Below are 22,220 nucleotides of genomic sequence, written 5' to 3'. Positions count from 1 at the left end.
GTTACCGGAGATATTTCTCTCCAACGTGCGTTCACTGAGCAACAAACTGGATGAACTTCAGCTACTGGTGTGGAAAAACAGAGACTTTCATTCATCTTCCGTTTTGTGCTTTACGGAGACATGGCTGAGTGAACTGATCCCAGACTCTGCGCTACAGCTAGCAGGTTTCAAACTGCTGAGAGCGGATCGTAACCCTGTGCTCTCTGGCAAAACGAAAGGCGGTGGTATTTGTTTTTACATTAACAGTGGCTGGTGTGAAGATGTGACAGTGATTCTGCAGCACTGTTCTCCTGATCTGGAATAATTTTTTATTAACTGTAGATCTTTTTACTCGCCACGAGAGTTTGCATCATTCATTCTGGTTGGCGTCTACATGCCTCCGCAGGCTAGCGTTAACGAGGCTCAACGTGTGCTCGCCAGCCAGATACTGAGTGTGGAGCATGAAAATCCGGATTCCTTGGTTATTGTGCTAGGCGACTTTAACAAAGGCAATCTCACTCAAGAACTCCCAAAATATAGACAATTCATCAAATGCCCTACCAGAGAAGGAAACACCCTGGATCACTGCTACTCTACAATCAGCAAAGCATACCATGCGGTCCCCCGAGCAGCACTGGGTCACTCTGACCACGCCATGGTCCACCTGATTCCTGCATACAGGCAGAAGCTAAAGCGCTGTAAGCCTGCTGTGAGGACATCAAAACAGTGGACCAGTGAAGCTATGGAGGATCTGCGGGCGTGCTTGGACTGCACTGACTGGGACATGTTCACGACTGCTACCAATAGTCTGGATGAGCTCACAGAGGCTGTGACATCATACATCAGCTTCTGTGAGGACTGCTGTATACCAACACGCACCAGGGTAAGCTACAACAACGACAAACCCTGGTTTACAGCTAAACTCAGAAGGTTGAGGTCAGAGAAAGAGGCCGCGTTTAGGAGTGGGGACAAAGACAGTTTCAAGGAGTCAAAGAACAGGTTTAGCAAGGCGGTGAGGGAGGCTAAACGACTGTACTCAGAGAGGCTAAAACACCAATTCTCTGCAAACGACTCTGCTTCTGTCTGGAGAGGGCTCAGGCAAATTACCAACTACAAGCCCAGAGCCCCCCACTCCACTAACGACTCCCGCCTGGCCAACGACCTGAATGAGTTCTACTGCAGATTTGAAAGACAATTGGACAGTCTTGAACTACCCCTTCCCACCCAGGAGGCCTCCCACCTCCCCCCCTCTACAGTGACGACTCTCTCCATTCAGGAGGGTGAAGTTAACAGACTTTTCAAGAGGCAGAACCCCCGCAAAGCAGCTGGGCCGGACTCTGTCTCTCCAGCCACCCTCAAGCACTGCGCTGACCAGCTGTCTCCGGTGTTTACCCACATCTTTAACACCTCCCTTGAGACATGCCATGTGCCAGCCTGTCTCAAGTCCTCCACCATCATCCCTGTGCCCAAAAAGCCAAGGCCAACAGGACATAATGACTACAGACCCGTCGCCCTGACCTCTGTGGTAATGAAGTCTTTCGAGCGCCTGGTGCTGGCACACCTTAAATCCATCACTGACCCTCTACTGGACCCCCTGCAGTTTGCCTACAGAGCCAACAGGTCTGTGGACGATGCAGTTAACATGGCCCTCCACTTCACCCTACAGCACCTGGACTCCCCAGCATCCTATGCCAGGATCCTGTTTGTGGACTTCAGCTCTGCCTTCAACACCATCATCCCCGCCCTGCTTCAGGACAAGCTCTCCCAGCTGAACGTGCCTGATTCCACCTGCAGGTGGATCACAGACTTCCTGTCTGACAGGAAGCAGTGCGTTAAGCTGGGAACACAAGTCTCTGACTCCCGGTCCATCAGCACCGGATCACCTCAGGGCTGCGTCCTTTCTCCTCTGCTCTTCTCCCTGTACACCAACAGTTGCACCTCCAGTCATCCGTCCGTCAAACTCCTGAAGTTTGCGGACGACACCACCCTTATTGGGCTCATCTCTGGTGGAGACGAGTCTGATTATAGGTGGGAAGCGGCCAACCTGGTGACCTGGTGCAGCCAGAACAACTTAGAGCTCAATGCTCTTAAGACAGTGGAGATGGTTGTGGACTTCAGGAGGAACACAGCCCCACTCACCCCCATCACCCTGTGTGACTCCCCAGTCAACACTGTGGAGTCCTTCCGCTTCCTGGGCACTATCCTCTCCCAGGACCTCAAGTGGGAACTGAGCTCCCTCATCAAGAAAGCACAACAGAGGATGTACTTCCTTCGGCAGCTGAAGAAGTTCAACCTGCCAAAGACAATGATGGTGCACTTCTACTCAGCCATCATTGAGTCCATCCTCACCTCCTCCATCACCGTCTGGTACGCTGCTGCCACTGCCAAGGACAAGAGCAGACTGCAGCGTATCATCCGTACTGCTGAGAAGGTGATTGGCTGCAATCTGCCTACCCTCGAGGACCTGCACACCTCGAGGACCCTGAGGCGAGCGAGGAAGATTGTGGCCGACTCCTCCCACCCTGGACACTCCCTGTTTCAGTCACTCCCCTCCGGCAGAAGGCTGCGGTCTATCAGGACCAATACCTCACGCCACAAAAACAGTTTCTTCCCTTCCGCTGTTGGCCTCTTCAACAAGGCCAAGGGACCACACTGACTCAAATGACTTATTGCTTAAAACACACTGCTTTTGCACTGCACCACAACATGGTATCTTGTACATTTGTATTTTTTGTAATATTTGTATTTTTGTATTTTTATATTGTAATTTACGGCAACTTATATTTATCCCACTTAGTACTGCTAGTTTATGTACCCTTAGTATAGTTAGTCCACATATTTAAATTTTAGGTATATGTTTATTGTATGCACCTTCCTGCCAAAGCAAATTCCGTGTCTGTGCAAACTTTCATGGCGAATAAATCCCTTTCTGATTCTGATTCTGATTGCGCAATATCGTTGACAGAATCAGTGTTCTTTGTGCGCCAATCCTTGGAATCAGATAAAGCACTCCAATGTGTTCATGCTTCAGTTTTTGTGTTTCAGTAATACTAATTAGGGATTTAGCTATTATATATGATAGTTCTAAGTACCACCTTTCAGAGATAACAATTATGAAAAATAATACATTTTTATCATGAGTATTTGACCTTGGTTACAAAGGGTAATTTTGGAGTCTCCAAAAGGCCCTTTTAGAAAATGCCTGGATGTGCTCTTATAAAAACATGTGTCAAATATGAATATATTGTGGTATTATGTTTGACTTTTGATTTGAATTGGGTAAGGCTTCAACCTGTGGTCCAATTTAGTCTTCCAGCTAATACCTACCACCTCTAGGCCTCTTCAGGCCTCTGTTTTCAAAACAAAATCTAGGCGGAAATAGAAATTTTCACTTTCCTTGTGTTCAAGCTTCTATTACTCAACACTAGTAGGACTGACAGGGGTCCTGACAACAGGGGACATAACTTCAGTGTCAGCTTTCAAAAGAGATCATTTACATGCATGTACTCCAAATGGTTCAAGAACAGCTTCCTTTTACTTTGGGTATGCTGTTTAGGTGTTTTTAGGCACATTTAACAGGAATCTTAAGAGGTTTTAAAGGCCAAAAAACGGCGGAAGAACTAAGAAGTTGATATAATAATAATAATAATAATAATAAGAGAAACAGGAAAACAATAGTGAGAATGCTTAACAGCATTCTCACAACTAGAGAGGATACAATTTCTGGGGGAATTGTAGGGTGTGCTTGCTTGCGTCGGGTGCAGGTGGGTCAGTCCTCTAAGTTTTTCCCTTCTAGTGATATTTTCAAGCATTTAGCCTACTCATATTGCATATTTCATTAAGAACACCCTTTGAAACAGCTGCGAACCCCCTTTGAAACAAGCTACTGTAACAACGTTGTCACTGGCAGTGTGGAATCGCGATTCAAACAGTACTGTCTGCTAACTGGAAATATGCCCCCCAAAACGTAAATACGTTTGACATTAATGTAGGGGGAAATGGCTAATTCAAAATAAGTTTGCTAGAGTCAAGCTAGCTGCTGTTGCTCCACATTTCACTGATTGTTTGAAAGCGCCGGAAATGAGAACGTTTCTTTTGACGTAAAGTTTAGCTGTGGCATTGAAGACAGTACTACACACTGCCAGTGGGCGAGCCGAGTCTGACTGAGGCTAACGTCAAAACCAGCCGCGGTGTCACTCAAATTCCAAGTTTTACACAAATCACAAAAATATGCTGACCGGCTGGCTATCTTCGCAATCGCCATATCTTTAAAACACTGCCCTCCTTCTGATTTTTGATGTAGAATTGACCCTGGTATGAAATTAAGAAAATACTCATCAGAGATCGACAACAGCTGACGCAATCGTCAACGGAGGCTGACGGGGCTCTCACGTAGCAAACCAATCAATGTTTTTACAGCAACCTACATTAAAATCTCACCATCTGGCTGTCTTCACAATAGTCATATCGTCATAACATTACCCTCCTTCTGTTTTTAGGTGTAGAATTGACCGAACTATAAAATTCCGAAAATACTAAACTACTATGACGCTTGATTGGCTGCTGCCTAGGCAGTCTCACGGGCAACCCGCACTCGCTCAAATTACAAAGACTTTCACAACCTAAATAAAAAATCTGAGATGGCAGTTCCACTCGAAATTGCTTTCTCAACAAAACCCAATGGTTGGTAATTTTGGGGGTTGGCATTTTTCACTCATAATCCGAGCTCCAATTTGCGTGCTAGAACGTCTCTATCACGTTGTATCCATGCGTCGTTCTGACGTAGTGACGTAGGCTAGCACTGGTACCCTTCGTTGACAGAAGACACTTTTTGCCAAAAAAACGTTGTAACCTCCTAATCTGTGCAACGGAGTGTAAATAAAAATACAAGCAACTCAATCGCTACCCAGACGAAACTAGATTGTCTATGTAGTCCAAATATTGACAGAGGCTTAGGGGGGCAAAAATAAATAATAATAAAAATAATAATAACTAGAGAGGGTACAATTTCTGGGTAAATTGTAGGGTGTGCTTGCTTGCGTCGGTTGCACAGGGGTCCGTTTTTGAATGACAGTTTTACAACTGATGTTTCTGTATATTTTATATAAAAATGCATACTTATTATTTATAAAGATTACATAGATTTAAAAGCATCTTGCTGCTCATTTACAACTCAAAATACGAGTGAAGTGTAGAATGAAATAGATGTCTTCTCATTTCCCCTGCAAGAGGCAGCCTCATAGTTGAATCAAAACGAATAAATTTGGCAGACCGGTGTAAAAACTGACCTAATCTCTATGATTTAAACGTCCTTTTAAGTTTTTCCCTTCTCGTGATATTTTCAGGCATTTAGCCTACTCATTGCATTCATTCATTAATAAATCACCCCCTTTGAAGATTATTCTACGACGTTACCAGCAGTAGAAGATGGAATCGCGATTCAAACAGTACCATCTGCTAACTGAAAATATGCCCCCAAAAAGGTAAATAAGCTTGACATTTATTTAGTGGAAAATCGCTCATTCATAAAAAGCTCACTGGTAGCGACGATTTGTCAGTAACAACGCAAAATGCGATATAGCCCTGTGTGGAGAAGCTGCCCCGGTAAATTGTACTACTACAGTACAGTACTAGACTACTGCTGTGTTCGTCTTGGTAGCGATTGCGTTGGTTGAATTGGATCTAACGTTCCGTTGTACGGTTTAGGCTGAAATTAATCATTTTCATGAACAGATTGACAAAGTTTAAGCTGTGGCAATGGAGTTCAGGTTAGTAGTCACTAGTCAGATAGTTTCACCTATTGAAAGACTTTTGATTTAAGTAAGGGTAGTGCCGAACATGTTCTGTCGCCGTTTGACTTAAACAGCTGTGGAGATGTTTTTGTTAGCTACTAGACTGTGTCTCGCGTAGGCTACAGCGTTGTAGTGAGCTACACTGTTTTGAAACTACAGCACAGGTAATGATAATTTCACCCACAAATCGTTTACTTGTAATCTAATGTCATAATAAATCCTACAACGAAAATGTATTTGTGAGGAATGTTTATTTTAACGATTGAAAACAGATGCATCATAGACCACTGTAGTATGTGCTGCCTGGGCAACAGAGGCTAATGTCAACGCTAATGCTTCAGTGAAATAGTAGACTACCGTTTCCGAAAGTAGATGTGGGCCTACTTCCTTAATAATATCAGCTAATATTGTACATTACATTTCACAGTTGTGTTTCACATCACAAAGTAAAATGAGTAAATAGTTATCACCCTGGCCTCTTTGCTTGTGGCGTTTCTGCAGCTGCCTTGCAGTAAACTATAGTTAGCCTAGGTATCCCCCAAGTTAACAGATGCGAAACGAATGTTCTGCACACGTGTTTTCGTGACGTTAGTGACGTAGTGACGTTAGTAACGTCAGTGACTGTGGCTAGCAAATTAGCCACCGTTAGCTTCACTTTTCGCCACAAAAACTTAACTTGAGCCTAAACCATGCAACGGAACGTAAATAAAAATACAAGCAACTCAATCGCTACCAAGACGAAACTTTTGACACCTAGGTTGTCTATGTAGGCCAAATATTGACGAAGATTTAGGGGGGCAAAAATAAATAAAAATAATAATATATATGTGAGAGAACAAAGGTTGTGCCCTTGCCGAAGGCAAAGCACACCCAATAAAGATTCAAAGAACAATACTTGGAATGCTGAAGCAGCATTCCAACAATAAAGAGAAACAGGAAAACAATAATGAGAATGCTTAACAGCATTCTCACAATAAGTATGCAGAATAACAATAGTGTTTTTGCTTGCAGCAAACACACTAATAAATTAAATTTTGTGCTATGGTAAGAAAATCTGACAAGTTCTGACAAAGAAGAATCAACAGAATACCGGCATTATTAAATTTCCAGGAAGTTATGACATTGTTGGGTGCTGCAAGAACTAATCAGCTTCCCTACTTTACAGCCTTCCAAAACATGAACTCCAAGAGGAAAGCAGAGACATGGAAGAAAAACCGGAGACAACTGGTAAGAATACGTAGCAATGGGGAGATTTTTTGAGCGGGGTGGTTGGGGGTGGGAGGGTAGATACATTATGTTTCTGAGAGCCAAAGATGATTTATTTGATGTAGAATGAAAAACACAATTTGAAGCATTGGTAAATTGTTGTTATTTAAAACATAAAAACAGTCAGTTGAGTTATATAAAACATAATGAATACATTATTGAAACATTACCAAGCCTAATATAAGCACTTATGCAGTGATTAACACAGTTACAAATATTTTATTGCTGGTAAAGTAGTTACAGGCACCTTTGCAGATTCCAATAAGTGTGTGTCCTCTGCCCCAAGTCCAGAAGGCCTGAAAATCTGTATATCCATCTTAATTCTCATGCGGAACAAAATAACCATGGAACCCATAGCTGTTGCCATCTTGGATTTTTCTGTACAATGAGAATGTGTCAACATTTTTACAAATCTTCGCTTCGTAAACTGTAGGTCCGATTGACTTGAAATCGGGCTTCACGTGTTTGCGATACGTCTGATAAAGGCATCTTCATGAATAAGAAATAAACACAATATGGCGTATTTATTTTAATATTGGAGAATGTACCTGGAGAAACTACCAAGAGGGATGACATTTCACTGTGGTGACAGAACATTCTTTGGTTTGGGTCTTCAAGACGAGCAAACCCAGCACTCTGCTCATCCAACGTACTCTCCGGCTTCAGGATTTTACCGTTGCTGTGGAGTATCGGAATGGAAAATACAACACAGCACAGTGCATTGTCCAGAGCTCAGGCAAAGGATCCATGTACCATCCATCCTACATATGCCTCTATGCAGTCCACAATACAAGACTCACGAGAGGTGACTTGCCTTTTACGGACGACGTCTTATGGAAAACATTTACATTTATGCATTTAGCAGACGCTTTTATCCAAAGCGACTTCCAAGAGAGAGCATTACAAAAGAGCATAGGTCACTGATCATAACAACGAGATAGCCCCAAACATTGCAAGCAGCCAAAACATGAAACATACATGGTGGAAAACCAAATAAGTGCCAAAGGGAAGAACCATAAGAGCATGCAGTTAAACAAGTTACAATTGAACAACATGAAACTCCCCACAAGAGTGCAAGAGTGTACCTGTAGAAAAAACAAACAATAAACAGTAAAATATTTCACAGTGAGTACAAGAATTTGAAACCATTACAACTAACCAACAAGAGCAACAAGTCTCTCAATACGAGTCATTGTGATCCTGGAGGAAACTAACATCAGGTCCAGCCAAGCATTCCTAAGTGCTGTTGTACTCCCAGAACAAGTGTGTCTTGAGCCTTTTCTTGAAGGTGGGGAGACAGTCAGCGTCCCTGATGGAGGTGGGGAGTTGATTCCACCATTGGGGGGCCAGACAGGAGAAGAGCTTGTGTTGGGACCGGGCGCTCTTAAGCGGTGGGACCACCAGACGGTTGTCAGAAGAAGACCGTAGGTGGCGGGTGGGGGTGTAAGGCTGGAGGAGAGACTTGATGTAGTTGGGTGCAGTCCCGTTCACCGCTCGGAAGGTCAGTACCAGAGTCTTGAATCTGATACGGGCCGTGATGGAAAACACAGCAAGAAGTTACAGAAGTTAAGGAGTTGTATCAGTCCCTTCTGGAAATGGGAGTCAAACTCCTCAATCCGACCACTAAACAGGCCATTATTGAAGACAAAGTATACAGCTACCAGACAAAAGCATCCATCAGGTATACAGTCCCAGTCTGCTTCGTTCCCAGATGCTGCGCATGTTTCACGAAGACCCCATCACTGGACATCTGGTTCAAGACTTACAAGAGGTTGCAGGGATTTTGTCAAGAACTGCCCTGTGTGCCAAGTATACAAGCCTGAGGGAAGGAAGAATGCCGGAAAACTGCAGCACACCATTGTCACCAGGCCTTGGTAGATGCTGGGTGTGGACCTGATGGGTCCATTTCCACGCAGGTCCAACCTAAAAGTCTACCTGCTGGTCTTTGCGGTGACTACTCCAAATGGGAGGAGCTCTTTGCCCTTTGGAAGGCCACAGCTGAATCTGTGTCTCAGGTACTTGTCAAAGAGATCCTGACTCAATGGGGTGTTCCAGACTACATCTTGTCCGATCAAGGGTCCCAGTTTGCCTCCAATGTCTTTGAAGCAACCTCTAAAACATAGAACCTTGCACAGAAGTTCACAACTGCTTACCATCCACAAAAAAACTAACTGAAAGAGTGAATCCTTCTGCGACACAGTTCGGCTTCTTCCACGGGTGGGGGTATGTGACAGCCCGCATGCCGGCATGACCACCGGCACGTCACAGCTCTGCCCTGACAAACCCTCTTCTTTAAATATAGCTGCAAGCAGCAATGAGGGGGCCAAGCAGGTTATAGACTAAAAAACATTTTTGACATCCACGGAACAGGGGTCCGTATACACATAGCAAGTTCGGTGTGAATCCATCAAAGATTTGCTGAGATACGACCCAACTTCCTGTTTGGCGGCACTGCTGCCAATTTTGATTGTAGCGTACAAACGGTTTCGAAAATCTAAAAACCGTGTGATAACATTTGTGAGGGTTGGTCTGTAGATGACCCGTGCCAAATCTTTGTTTATTGCAGCACCCCCTAGAGGTCAAATGCACAAACTGTTTTGGACGTCTTTAGAACAGGGTCCCGAGTCCATATACCAAGGATGGGGTCAATGCAGCAAAGATCTGCTGAGAAATTACCTTGCTTCCTTTTTGGAGGCTTCGTTGCCGACTTTGATTTGGCAGTACCGTACAAATGGTTTAGAAAATCTAAAACCATGTGATAACTTTTGTAAGGCTTAGTCTCACAAAAAAAAAAAATGTTATTCATGAATTTAAAATGGTAGTCGCAAACAATTCGGCTGGTATCGCAAGTTGACATGTGTCACCGATGAGATCTCCCAAGATGTCACCAGACAAAGCAATCACTTAATTAAAGGTCCCATGACATGCTGTTTTTGAATGATTTTATATAGGCCTTACTGGTCCCCTAATACTGTATCTGAAGTCTCTTTCCCGAAATTCAGTCTTGGTGCAGAATTACAGCCACTACAAGCAGTCCCACAATGAGCTTTTCTTAGGACGTGCCATGTCTGTGTCTGGGGCTGGGTGAACTGCCATGCTTCATTCATTTGCAAGCCATGATGTCTCTCGAGGAAAGATCAATATCACGCTCGCACGTCGTAGCCCATTTTCTCATTGGCGGGCCAAATTCTCTGGGCGGGCAAAGCAAAGAAAGGGGAGGTAACCTTTCCCCTTATGACGACATAAGGGGGAAATTCCAGATCGGACCATTTGAGCTTTCATTTTCTCAAAGGCGGAGAAGAATACCCAGGGCTTGGTTTACACTTACAACGTTTCTAGCCACAGGGGGACCAAAGGCAGGCTAGGGGAACTCATATTAATGTTAAATAACCTCATAAAGTGAAATTTTCATGCCATGGGACCTTTTAAGGCAAACAAACCAACAGTTATTGGCTGAAACGGATCTTTGTTTATTGCAGCGCCCCCTAGAGGTTAAATGATATGACCTTTTGTGGACCTCTTTAGAACACAGTTCCGAAACCCTGTATTAACTTTGGTGTCAATGCAGACATTGTTGAATTCGATGTAACGTTCCGTTGTACGGTTTAGGCTGACATTAATTATTTTCAGAGGCTAATGTCATGATGCTAATGCTTCAGTGAAATAGTAGATGTGGGCCTACTTCCTTAATAATATCAGCTAATATTGTACATTACATTTCACAATTGTGTTTCACATCACAAAGTAAAATGAGTAAATAGTTATCACCCTGGCCTCTTTGCTTGTGGCATTTCTGCAGCTGCCTTGCAGAAAAGCTATAGTTAGCCTAGCTATCTCCCAGAAGTTAACAAGCTGCTAAACTAATGTTCTGCTATAGGTAGTCACGCGTGTTTTCGTGACGTTAGTGACGTTAGTAACGTCACGTCAGTGACTGTGGCTAGCAAGTTAGCCACCGTTAGCTTCAATAATGGTATCTTGTACGTTTGTATTTTTTTTAATATTTGTATTTTTGTATTTTTATATTGTAATTTACGGCAACTTATATTTTATTGTATATTTAATTATATTCTAATCCCACTTAGTACTGCTAGTTTATGTACCCTTAGTATAGATAGTCCACATATTTAAATTTTAGGTATATGTTTATTGTATGCACCTTCCTGCCAAAGCAAATTCCTTGTCTGTGCAAACTTTCATGGCGAATAAATCCCATTCTGATTCTGATTCTGACTTTTCGCCACAAAAACGCCATTTCAACTTAAACCATACAACGGAACGTAAATAAAAATACAAGCAACTCAATCGCTACCAAGACGAAACTTTTGACACTGACGTTGTCTATGTAGTCCCAATATTGACGGATCCTTAGGGGTGGGAAAAGAAATAATAATAATAATAAATATATATGTGCGAGAACAAAGGTTGTGCCCTTGCCGAAGGCAAAGCACACCCAATAATAAGAAAAGGTAGAAACACTTAAGTGGCTCCGCAGCTTCGCTGCTTGGCCACCAATAATAATAATAATACTAACAAATACAATGACCCACAAGAAACTTTCGACATCCTCAGAAGAGGGTTCCGAGTACACACAGAAAGTTTGGCGTGAATCCATCAAAGATTTGCTGAGATACAACACAACTTTCTGTTTGGCGGCTCTGCTGCCGATTTCGATTGGCTGTACCAGACAAACGGTTTCGAAAAGCTTGTCGGCTTTGGCTGGATTCAGTTACTGGGTAAAAATATAAGCAGTTTCTCCTGTGGCAAGCGGTTTTCAGATTTGGCCCAAGTTTAAACAGCTGTAATTCAGTCCTATTTTGACATGTCAAATGTGATTGTGATCTGAAGAATTTTTTTTGTGAAAATTTGATATTCACCAAAAACGTTTTATTCATTCATTCAAAATGGCGGCCACATCAATTCAGCTGGTATCACAATTGAACATGTGTCAGACACGGGATCGCACCCTAGCGGTTAGATGACACAACCTTTTGTGGACCTCTTTGGAACAGGGTCCCGAGCACCTGTACCACGTTTGATGTCAAGTCAGCAAATATTTCCTGAGATATTGTCTCATTTCCTGTTTTGGCTGCTTCATCGCCGACTTTGATCAGCTTTACCGGAAAAACTGTTTTGAAAATCAAAAACCATGTGAAAACGTTTGTGAGGCTTGATCTGAAGATAATTGGTGCCGAAGCTATGAAAAAGTCTGTTAGTGTTTTCAGTAATATGCTTCTTTTTTTTTTTTTATTCCCCAGTGATTTTCTGGTTGATAATTAGGCAACGTAGGTTAGAGCTCCGCCTCCACGTTTACAGATAAAAGTGAATTCAACCTTGAATCTCTTGCAACTCACTTGTTCTCGAAGTTATTGTACCCAGCCAAGCTAGATGCATGTTTCTGCTTCCCCTGTCGACAATTTGGAGCCAGAAATGATAAAGGCATCACCTTCACTAGACAATACAAAGTTTTACCAATTGGAAAACGTTTATGTTTATTTTACATAAAGCTCAAAAAACTATTTTTCGCTCAAATGAATGCCCAAAATTTTTTGCTCGCGCACTGTTCGGCTTGCATAAACTGTGGAGGTCCCTATCCAGCATCGCATCAAACCCAGGATACTTTAAATTTAATTAATAATGCAAATGATTACATTTCTAACTGGGCACCACTTTGATATAACTGGAAGAGTAAATCATTATTTATTTACAGTTATTGTAATGATTTTGTAGAGTACAGCAAACCGTAACAAATAGGTATTTTAGTCAAGAGGATAAAGTTTGACTCTAGTCATGTTTTGAAATCTAAATAAATCAGATTATGTGCAGTCAGAAAACAATTTCCCCCCTACAAATTATAAACATAACTCACACCCTTGCAATAGGAAGAAGTGTGTGTTAGTGTTACTCCTCCCCCCTCCCCTTGGTCTCGGGGTAGAAAAGAGGGTGAGCCATAATATACAGGGCAGGTATGTGATCTGTGGCCATAATGTCTGCAATAAAAATCTAAAACAGCAATTCAAGTACTGGAATGAACCATAATAATCAGTTGGGGATAAAGCGGTTCCATAAAGACCAGGGGGGTATTCGTCGTAGCTCGCTAAGCGCTAATTTTCAGGCTAAGATAAAAAACGCCCCTCTTTTTGGTTCGTGGAAGCAACTTTCGATAAATCACCATAGTAACATATCAATTAGCACTAACCTGCTCCAGAGCAGGCTAACGTAAGTGTAGCTGGATAAGCTTGCCACACCCCCGGAAAATAACATGGCAGCTCCCTTTTTGAGAGATCCAGTTGACCAAGGAGCTATATTTTAGTTCGATTAGCTTTCCATACCAATAGAGTTCTTCGCGATTGCCAAGATCCTTTATTTCACACGGATGAGTTCTTGTTTGAGCGATATCGATTCAGCGGACAAGGACTCATTTATTTGCAAGACCTTCTCGGGCCGTACATTGCAAATATCATACGCCGCAGCAAGCGTTATGAGCTTATGCTGCTGTATGTGAATATGTAACGCTATGTTTTAGGAAATGTCTTGTCTTATCTGTTGTGCCTGTGCTTTTTATATGTTTCACTGTGGGAGAGTGGGAAACGTCATATCGATTCCTTTTTATGTCTTGGCATGTGAAGAAATTGACAATAAACTTTAACTGTGCTTCAGACTCTGCATAGCCTTGAGGTTTTTTGCGTCAGGTATAGGCTAAATTTTTATACAGTATAGGCGATGCAGAAAACATTGGCAAAGCCGCAGCATGCGTTGCTGTAAGAAAAGTGTACTTGGCGCTTAACCAGCTGATGAATCAACTCATCATATTCCCTGGCCATGTCCCAGTCAATGAAATCAAAGAGGGATTTACACATAGGCCTACATGCATATACACATATATAGTACATGATATAAGCTCAGTAGCCTACATATATCCTCATAAGTGTCTATGAATTCGTATCAATTAGATACTCTTTGGCCTTGTTTTTATCTAGCCTACTTATTCTGAAAATTTCCATTAAGCCTACTGCCAGCAGGCACATTTAAAGAAATGTGATCTGATTGGGGTAATGAGGCACTTAAGATGAGCCTATACATTTCCCCAAAACTTTCGCATTTATAGCTTATCGGAAATTTTGCCAAGCAGCTTGTCTTGCTCTGGCAGCGGCGGTGTTTGACTTAGGCATGATAATATGTTTATTGTCTTCGCAGAGACAGACTCATTATAATAGTTTGCTCGGATGGCGAGAATAGCCTATCACCGCTCTCTCTTTCGTCTTTTCCGCCATCATACCGTTAGAAAATCACGGTTTTGGTGATCGACCTTTCCTGCCTTTTGAAGTAGGACGTGCACGTGCAATTTCCCTGATAAGTTTAGCCTGATTGAAATTAACCACATGATTTGGATGCGGATCAGCCGACGAACCGATATTTGCTGTTCTCACTCATCTCGCTAATGTTAGCGGGCTAAAGGGACAATTGATTAACTTAGCTTCAACCCTTACGACGAACGGGGCCCAGGGGTCTCATTTATAAAACTGTGCGTAGGATTCTTACTAAAAGTGTACGTACGCCCAAAAGCCTAAAATGGCGTACGCACACAAAAATTCAGATTTATAAAACCGTGCCTACGCACACCTGTACGCAATGTTCCCTTTATAAATCACAGATTACCCACAAGTGTGCGTACGTGAATCAGCATTGTACCCCGCCCTGAACACGCCCATTTTTAACCATAAATAGTCAATGCAAAGCACCTCATGAATGCTAATCTAGTATCTCATCATGACCCTGGCATGCGATTGTTCTTTACGGTGAATAATAGCGCATGACAACTTCTCAGACACTGTTAGCCTATTGGTGGAGCCTGAAAACTCCGAAAATGTGGTGGCCGGTAGATCACCAATTACAAAAACTGTGCGAGTGGCGTCAACTGTGCCAGTGATACAGTCACCACTGCCCTCCAGTCTGCCAGAGCGGCTTCCAGGTCATCCGTTATCATTCTGCTGGACCTTTCTGCAGCGTTTGATACGGTTAACCACCAGATCCTGCTCGCCAGACTTTCTGAGATGGGCATCACTGGCACTGCACTCCAGTGGATCTCATCCTACCTGTCGGGAAGATCCTACCAGGTTTCCTGGGGAGGCAAACTGTCGGGCCCTCGCCAGCTCTCCACTGGTGTCCCACAGGGCTCCGTCCTTGGACCCCTCCTCTTCTCTCTGTACACCACCTCACTTGGACCAATCATCACCTCCCATGGCTTCTCCTACCACTGCTACGCTGACGACACGCAGCTGTACCTGTCGTTCCCCCCGACCGATCCGGGGATCTCAGCTAGGATTGAGGCCTGCCTCACAGACATCTCCGCCTGGATGACCGAGCACCACCTCCAGCTGAACCTCGCCAAAACAGAACTTCTCATCATCCCGGCTAAACCCTCCATCTCCCACGATCTCTCAATCACCCTGGGATCTGCGACGGTGACCCCTTCATCCTCTGCCAGGAACCTTGGGGTTACCATGGACGACGAGCTCTCCCTCACGGCCCACATTGCTGCGGTCTCCCGGTCGTGTAGATTCACCCTCTACAACATCCGGAAGATCAGGAGATACCTGTCTGAGCACTCCACCCAGCTGCTAGTCCAAGCACTCGTCCTCTCCAAGTTGGACTATTGCAACTCTCTGCTCGCTGGTCTCCCAGCATGTGCAACCCGCCCTCTTCAGAGGATTCAGAACGCGGCGGCCCGCCTGGTCTACAATCTACCCAGACGCTCCCATGTTACCCCGCTCCTCATCTCTCTCCACTGGCTACCTATCATGGCCCGTATCAGATTCAAGACCCTGGTATTGACCTTCCGAGCAGTGAACGGGACTGCACCCGTCTACATCAAGTCTCTCCTGCAGCCTTACACCCCCACCCGCCACCTACGGTCTTCTTCAGACAACCGCCTGGTGGTCCCACCGCTCAAGACCGCCCGGTCCCAACACAAGCTCTTCTCCTGTCTGGCCCCCCAGTGGTGGAATCAACTCCCCACCTCCATCAGAGACACTGACTGTCTCTCCACCTTCAAGAAAAGGCTCAAGACGCACTTGTTCCGGGAGTACAACGGTACTTAGGAACGGTTCGCTTGACCCGATGTTAGTTTCCTCAAGGATCACAATGACTCTTGCTTAGAGACTTGTTGCTCTTGTGGTTAGTGGTAACTGATTAAAATTTTTGGTTCTCGCTGTGATATATTGTTTTATTACTGTTGCTTGCTTTTTCCCACAGGTACACTTGCACTTATAGCTGTTCATGTTGTTTGGTTGTGACTTGTTTAACTACATGCTCTTATGGTTCTTCCCTTTGGCACTTACTTTGGTTGTTCACAATGTGTGCTTCATGTTTTGGCTACTCGCGATGTTTTTTGGCTATCTTGTTGTTATGATCAGTGACCTATGCACTTTGTAAAGCTCTCTCTTGGAAGTCGCTTTGGATAAAAGCGTCTGCTAAATGAATAAATGTAAATGTAAATGTAAAATGATACCGCGAGTCGAGATACAATTTGAAAACAAAAGTGTTTTGCTATGAACAGTAATCTTTTAAAGTCTGGACTGATGACGTGGAATGTAGCGATTGCACGGGAGCTTAACGACTGTATTTCCAGTTTTTGACATATGATGATATATGCACAGTATTAAATAAATATATTTAGTTATACACTGTATTCTGCAGTTATTTAAAGGTAGGATATGTGATGTTATCTGCATTCCATGCAGTCGGGCATTTCCCCCTCCTGCACTCCGGTAGTGGACAATATGATGGTGAGACAGCGCTGAATTTTGATTTAAAATTTGAGTTGATTGTAGAAGGTGTTTATGGAACAATTATCGCTCAGTACAAGCTAAAATAATACTGCTGGATTAAATCTTCATGATAATGATGAAATCGAGTGAAAAAAGTGTGTGAGGAAAACAAAATATATAAATATTACGAGTAATCGTTCTTCCCACATTTACTTTCTGCAGTCTGACTACAGTACGGTCATCTGCGTCGCCAATTCCAACTGTTTCCAAAATGTGCGTAGGCCTACGGGAGGGTCAGAGTTTGCGTGGAGGACCGCACATTCTCCCGTCAAGTTAGTTTTTTATAAATCACAACCTTTGCGTGGAAAGTGGCGTACGCACATTTTCAGCCCCGTTTTGTGCGTACGCAAGCTTTATAAATGAGACCCCAGTTCTATTGCCCATAATCAGAATAATTTAATCCAAATTCAAGAAGTTGAGATACTTGCATGTGCACGCTTTTCTCAAGCATCACATCGAACATGGATCAAATTGATTCACCTAAAACTAGGGATGCACCGAATCCAGATTTTTGGGGTTCGGCCGAATACCGAATCCACTGGTTAAGATTCTGCCAAATCCGAAACCGAATACCATATCCTACTCCCATCCTCAGTCCATTAACACAGTAAACATATTGAGAAAACAACGTCCACAGCAGTATATTTTATTTTTTGTTTTACTGTAAAAAAAGAAAAGAATAGGCAACGTTATGCCAGGAAGACAAGCGGGAAAATTACCATATGCCTATTTTTACCCTATCCAATCAATATCCAAAATATTAGCCTTTTATATTTCTTTCGGATGTTTCATTTGTCAAACCAGTCGCAGCCGTATGGTTCATTTATTAAGGGGGAAGCGGGAAATCTTTTTAACCCTTGTGTTATCTTCGGATCATTCTGACCCATCAGTCATTGTGACCCACCATCGTATTGCGACAACTTTACCGCATACAAAAACAAAGTTAAGCATTTTCTTTTAACCGTTGGGCTGTCTCAGACCCCCCACATTGCGAATGTTAAAAGAAAATTATTTTTATTTGTTTTTGTATTGTGTAAAATTGGGTAAACACAACGATGGTTCGTTATGAACCTTTGGGTCATGTGACCCGAAGGCAGCACGAGGGTTAAAGGACAGCGCCCAGTCTGGCCCTGTGAGAGGGACAGCAAGTGAGTTCGAAAGCAGAGAAAGGGGAAGTAGATCAGAGCAGTTTCAAAAGTTGGCATATGTAGGAAATCATAATTTTGTTTATGTCAAACGCTATAAATAAGGATGGAATCCTAAATGGTAGTATAATTTTTTCTGTGTCTTCACTATTCATGTTCAACCAATGTGATTGACCTTATTTTTTACAATAGCACAAAGTTCTTCATAGATAGCCTCTCAATTTAGCTCTCAGAGTGCACTAGATTGATTGGTTTAACTTTAAAATGTACCAAATCTTCTCCTGGGGGAGCATGCCCCCAAACCCCCCTAGATGGTCTGAGGTTCACCCTCCCATAGTCTCACTAAATCCTTTTGGAGACACTGCTGAACACACACAATTCAGGAGACTCAGACATTTACATTTATTCATTTAGCAGACGCTTTTATCCAAAGCGACTTCCAAGAGAGAGCTTTACAAAGTGCATAGGTCACTGATCATAACAACAAGATAGCCAAAAAACATCGCGAGTAGCCAAAATATGAAGAACACATTGTGAACAACCAAAGTAAGTGCCAAAGGGAAGAACCATAAGAGCATGTAGTTAAACAAGTTACAATTAAACAACATGAACTGTGGAAAAAAGCAAGCAACAGTAATAAAAACAATATATCACAGCGAGAACAAAAATTTAAAACAGTTACCACTAACCACAAGAGCAACAAGTCTCTAAGCAAGAGTCATTGTGATCCTTGAGGAAACTAACATCGGGTCAAGCGAACCATTACTAAGTACCGTTGTACTCCCGGAACAAGTGCGTCTTGAGCCTTTTCTTGAAGGTGGAGAGACAGTCAGTATCTCTGATGGAGGTGGGGAGTTGATTCCACCACTGGGGGGCCAGACAGGAGAAGAGCTTGTGTTGGGACCGGGCGGTCTTGAGCGGTGGGACCACCAGGCGGTTGTCTGAAGAAGACCGTAGGTGACGGGTGGGGGTGTAAGGCTGCAGGAGAGACTTGATGTAGACGGGTGCAGTCCCGTTCACTGCTCGGAAGGTCAATACCAGGGTCTTGAATCTGATACGGGCCATGATAGGTAGCCAGTGGAGAGAGACGAGGAGCGGGGTAACATGGGAGCGTCTGGGTAGATTGTAGACCAGACGGGCCGCTGCGTTCTGAATCCTCTGAAGAGGGCGGGTTGCACATGCTGGGAGACCAGCGAGCAGCGAGTTGCAATAATCCAACTTGGAGAGGACAAGTGCTTGGACTAGCAGCTGGGTGGAGTGCTCAGACAGGTATCTCCTGATTTTCCGGATGTTGTAGAGGGTGAATCTACACGACCGGGAGACCGCAGCAATGTGGGCCGTGAGGGAGAGCTCAAAAACTATGTGAATTTCACTCACGTGTTTAAATTAACAAAATAAAAACTTCCGGGGAGTCTCCACCCGGGCGGCTGGTGATACTTGTGTTGCAGCCAAACTGTCCTTCCTCGACGATCGCCTCCCTCCCAGCTCAGCTTTTGTGGCCCAGGCACTGATTGTCAAACCAGTTGCAGCCGTATGGCTCATTTATTAAGGGGGAAGCGTGAAATCTTTTTAAAGGACAGCGCCCAGTCTGGCCACGCAGCGTCTTGGGCTTCTGTCCCTGGTGATGTGAGGGCTTGGGAGGCTCAGGATCTCTGGCGCTGCCAAGCTACCAATTATCTTTCAGGAAGGAGAAACAGTAACTGAAATCAACATTAAAGTTAACATAAAGAGAAATAACAATCACCACACCAATCTATCATAGTTTTACACCAGGGGTCTCCAACCATGTTCCTGGAGAGCTACCAGGAACAGTGTATCTGTGTATTTTTTTTATTTTGATTATCTCGAGAACCGGGCACTCTGCAAAGTTCATATTTTGCAGGTGTCCATTTTATCATCAAATGGGGTGCGGTGCCGCGTTTGACGTTGTTTGGATAAGCATTTCGACATTTCCCCCCAAACAAATTTCAGCCAGTTTTGCAATGGATCTTTTTCAGCCATGTTGAGCTTGCTCAATCAGAATCAGTATTTGGTTTATTCGCCATGTATGTTATACAAACACGGAATTTACTGTGGCAGGGAGGTGCAAAACACTAAACATATACGAATCTTAAATTAAGTAAAAGTACAAAAGTTTAACTATTTCTAAGAACTAAACAATCTAAGAATACAACAATTTAAATATAAAATAAAATATATATAAAAATAACAATAAGAATGAGCAGCGTGAGTGGTCAACATAGTGCAAACGGATACTGAGGTAAGGTGGCTTGTGCATACTGTAATTGCCATTAGATGGACTTGTAATAGTTAAATAAGTGAATGAATGTCAATGGGAGTCCTTGGCCTTGTTGAAGAGGCCAGTAGCAGATGGAAAGAAACTGTTCTTATGGCGTGAGGTTTTGGTCCTGATGGACCGCAGCCTTCTGCCAGAGGGGAGTACCTGGAACAGGGAGTGACCAGGGTGGGAGGGGTCGGCCACAATCTTCCTCGCACGCCTCAGTCCTCGAGGTGTGCAGGTCCTCGAGGGTAGGCAGATTGCAGCCGATCACCTTCTCAGCAGTGCGGATGATACGCTGCAGTCTGCTCTTGTCCTTGGCAGTGGCAGCAGCGTACCAGATGGTGATGGAAGAGGTGAGGATGGACTCAATGATGGCTGTGTAGAAGTGCACCATCATTGTCTTTGGCAGGTTGAATTTCTTCAGCTGCCTTAGGAAGTACATCCTCTGTTGTGCTTTTTTGGTGAGGGAGCTGATGTTCAGTTCCCACTTGAGGGAACTGAACATCATTAACCGCTTGGACTAATGTGCACTAGAGGTAGGAGGCTGTATGATCACTTCAGTGAATTTAGTTTTGTTAATGAACTAATTCCATTAACAAAGTCATTCGCAATTAAAGGAAAGGAAAATAGGGACATTTTGTTTAGCCTAGAAAGACAACAGGAATTTGATTTTCATAAGTTAGCTAGCATAATACTTGTAGCGATGCTACTACCATGCTAGTGTTACTTGTTAGCCTTCTCATTAGTACATTTTGAAGCCATACTATAGCGTTTGTGGCATAGTTTTTGTCCATCGGAAAATATCCAGTTGGAATGTTCGAAATCACATATATGCGACGTTACGCTGTGAGACCCGCATTTGAAAGATCACATATGTGCAACGCTACTCCTTAATGGGTTAAATAGCATTCACAAAAAAGTGTTTCTACTGTTGTTTTGGTATTTATTTATTTTTTACCAATGTCTGTAAAGTTGATTTAGTAACAACAACAAAAAAGATGCTCAGAAAGTAAGAAAGACAAAAATTAAAGTAATCATTTGTGGTAATCAAAAACAAGATACTTATATAATTTGAATATTAAATAATGAAATTAATTGATTTCAAAAGATATAGCAAAGAAACACTCAGCCAGACATGAAATATCATAGGAAATGAATGCGGGTCATTTTAGACCCATGTTCTGCATCAGAAGGTGTTTGCATAGCTTGTGTATCAAAGGGTTAAGATGGATGAATTAAGTTCCAAGAATACACTACAAATAAAACATATGATAAGTTAATGTTTGAATCTCGTAAGTTTTTTTTTTAACCTCATATTGATTTCTTTCATCCAGGCTTACTCTACTGTAGGAACTCCAGACTACATCGCCCCAGAGGTCTTCATACAGACTGGATACAATAAACTGTGTGACTGGTGGTCCCTGGGAGTCATTATGTATGAAATGCTTATAGGTACATATATGTGAGCGTTGTATAATTTAATAGAAAAACACATTTGCTTACATTTGGCTGCATATTGAAGCGCAAGCTTCGTGTCTGCAGTTATAACAATGGACAATGTCAACTTGAATAGGCATATTTTTAAACCCCATTCTCTACCTACTGTAAACTGGGAAGCTCCAAGTGGACGATCAAAAAACAGGTTCAAAACGGTTCCATCACTCAGACAACTTTTTTTGTGATAAAATCTCAATATGAGATTAGCCTTTCAGTTTTATACAAAATGTGAGGATCTTGCCATTGTTAACGCACCTGCCTGTGCATGGTTTTGCTTTAATTTGTAAAATGTGAGCATGGATAATGCTGGTGTGGAGATTTTACCCTTGCACTCAGAGGCTTTGGATGAATTTGGCTGAATTAAATGTATTTAATCGTCATTGTTTTTAGGGATGTACAACTTTTACTCATTACCCTAAATCTCCCTGCATCT

At 43.0% G+C, this 22,220-nt stretch overlaps 1 protein-coding gene across 1 annotated transcript in view; it reads left to right on the top strand.

Annotated features, from left to right (window-relative positions):
• Window positions 1–22,220, top strand: part of LOC136959845 (serine/threonine-protein kinase 38-like) — a 108,800-nt gene that overhangs the window by 77,092 nt on the left and 9,488 nt on the right. The window contains exons 9-10 of the mRNA XM_067254048.1: window positions 6,937–6,998; window positions 21,625–21,742. Of these exons, the coding sequence (XP_067110149.1) occupies window positions 6,937–6,998; window positions 21,625–21,742 (180 nt within the window). The remainder of the gene's footprint in view (window positions 1–6,936; window positions 6,999–21,624; window positions 21,743–22,220) is intronic.

The sequence above is a fragment of the Osmerus mordax genome, chromosome 17 (assembly GCF_038355195.1).
Source record: "Osmerus mordax isolate fOsmMor3 chromosome 17, fOsmMor3.pri, whole genome shotgun sequence".
Lineage (NCBI taxonomy): Eukaryota > Metazoa > Chordata > Actinopteri > Osmeriformes > Osmeridae > Osmerus > Osmerus mordax.
This window is presented reverse-complemented; position numbering and strand designations above follow the sequence as displayed.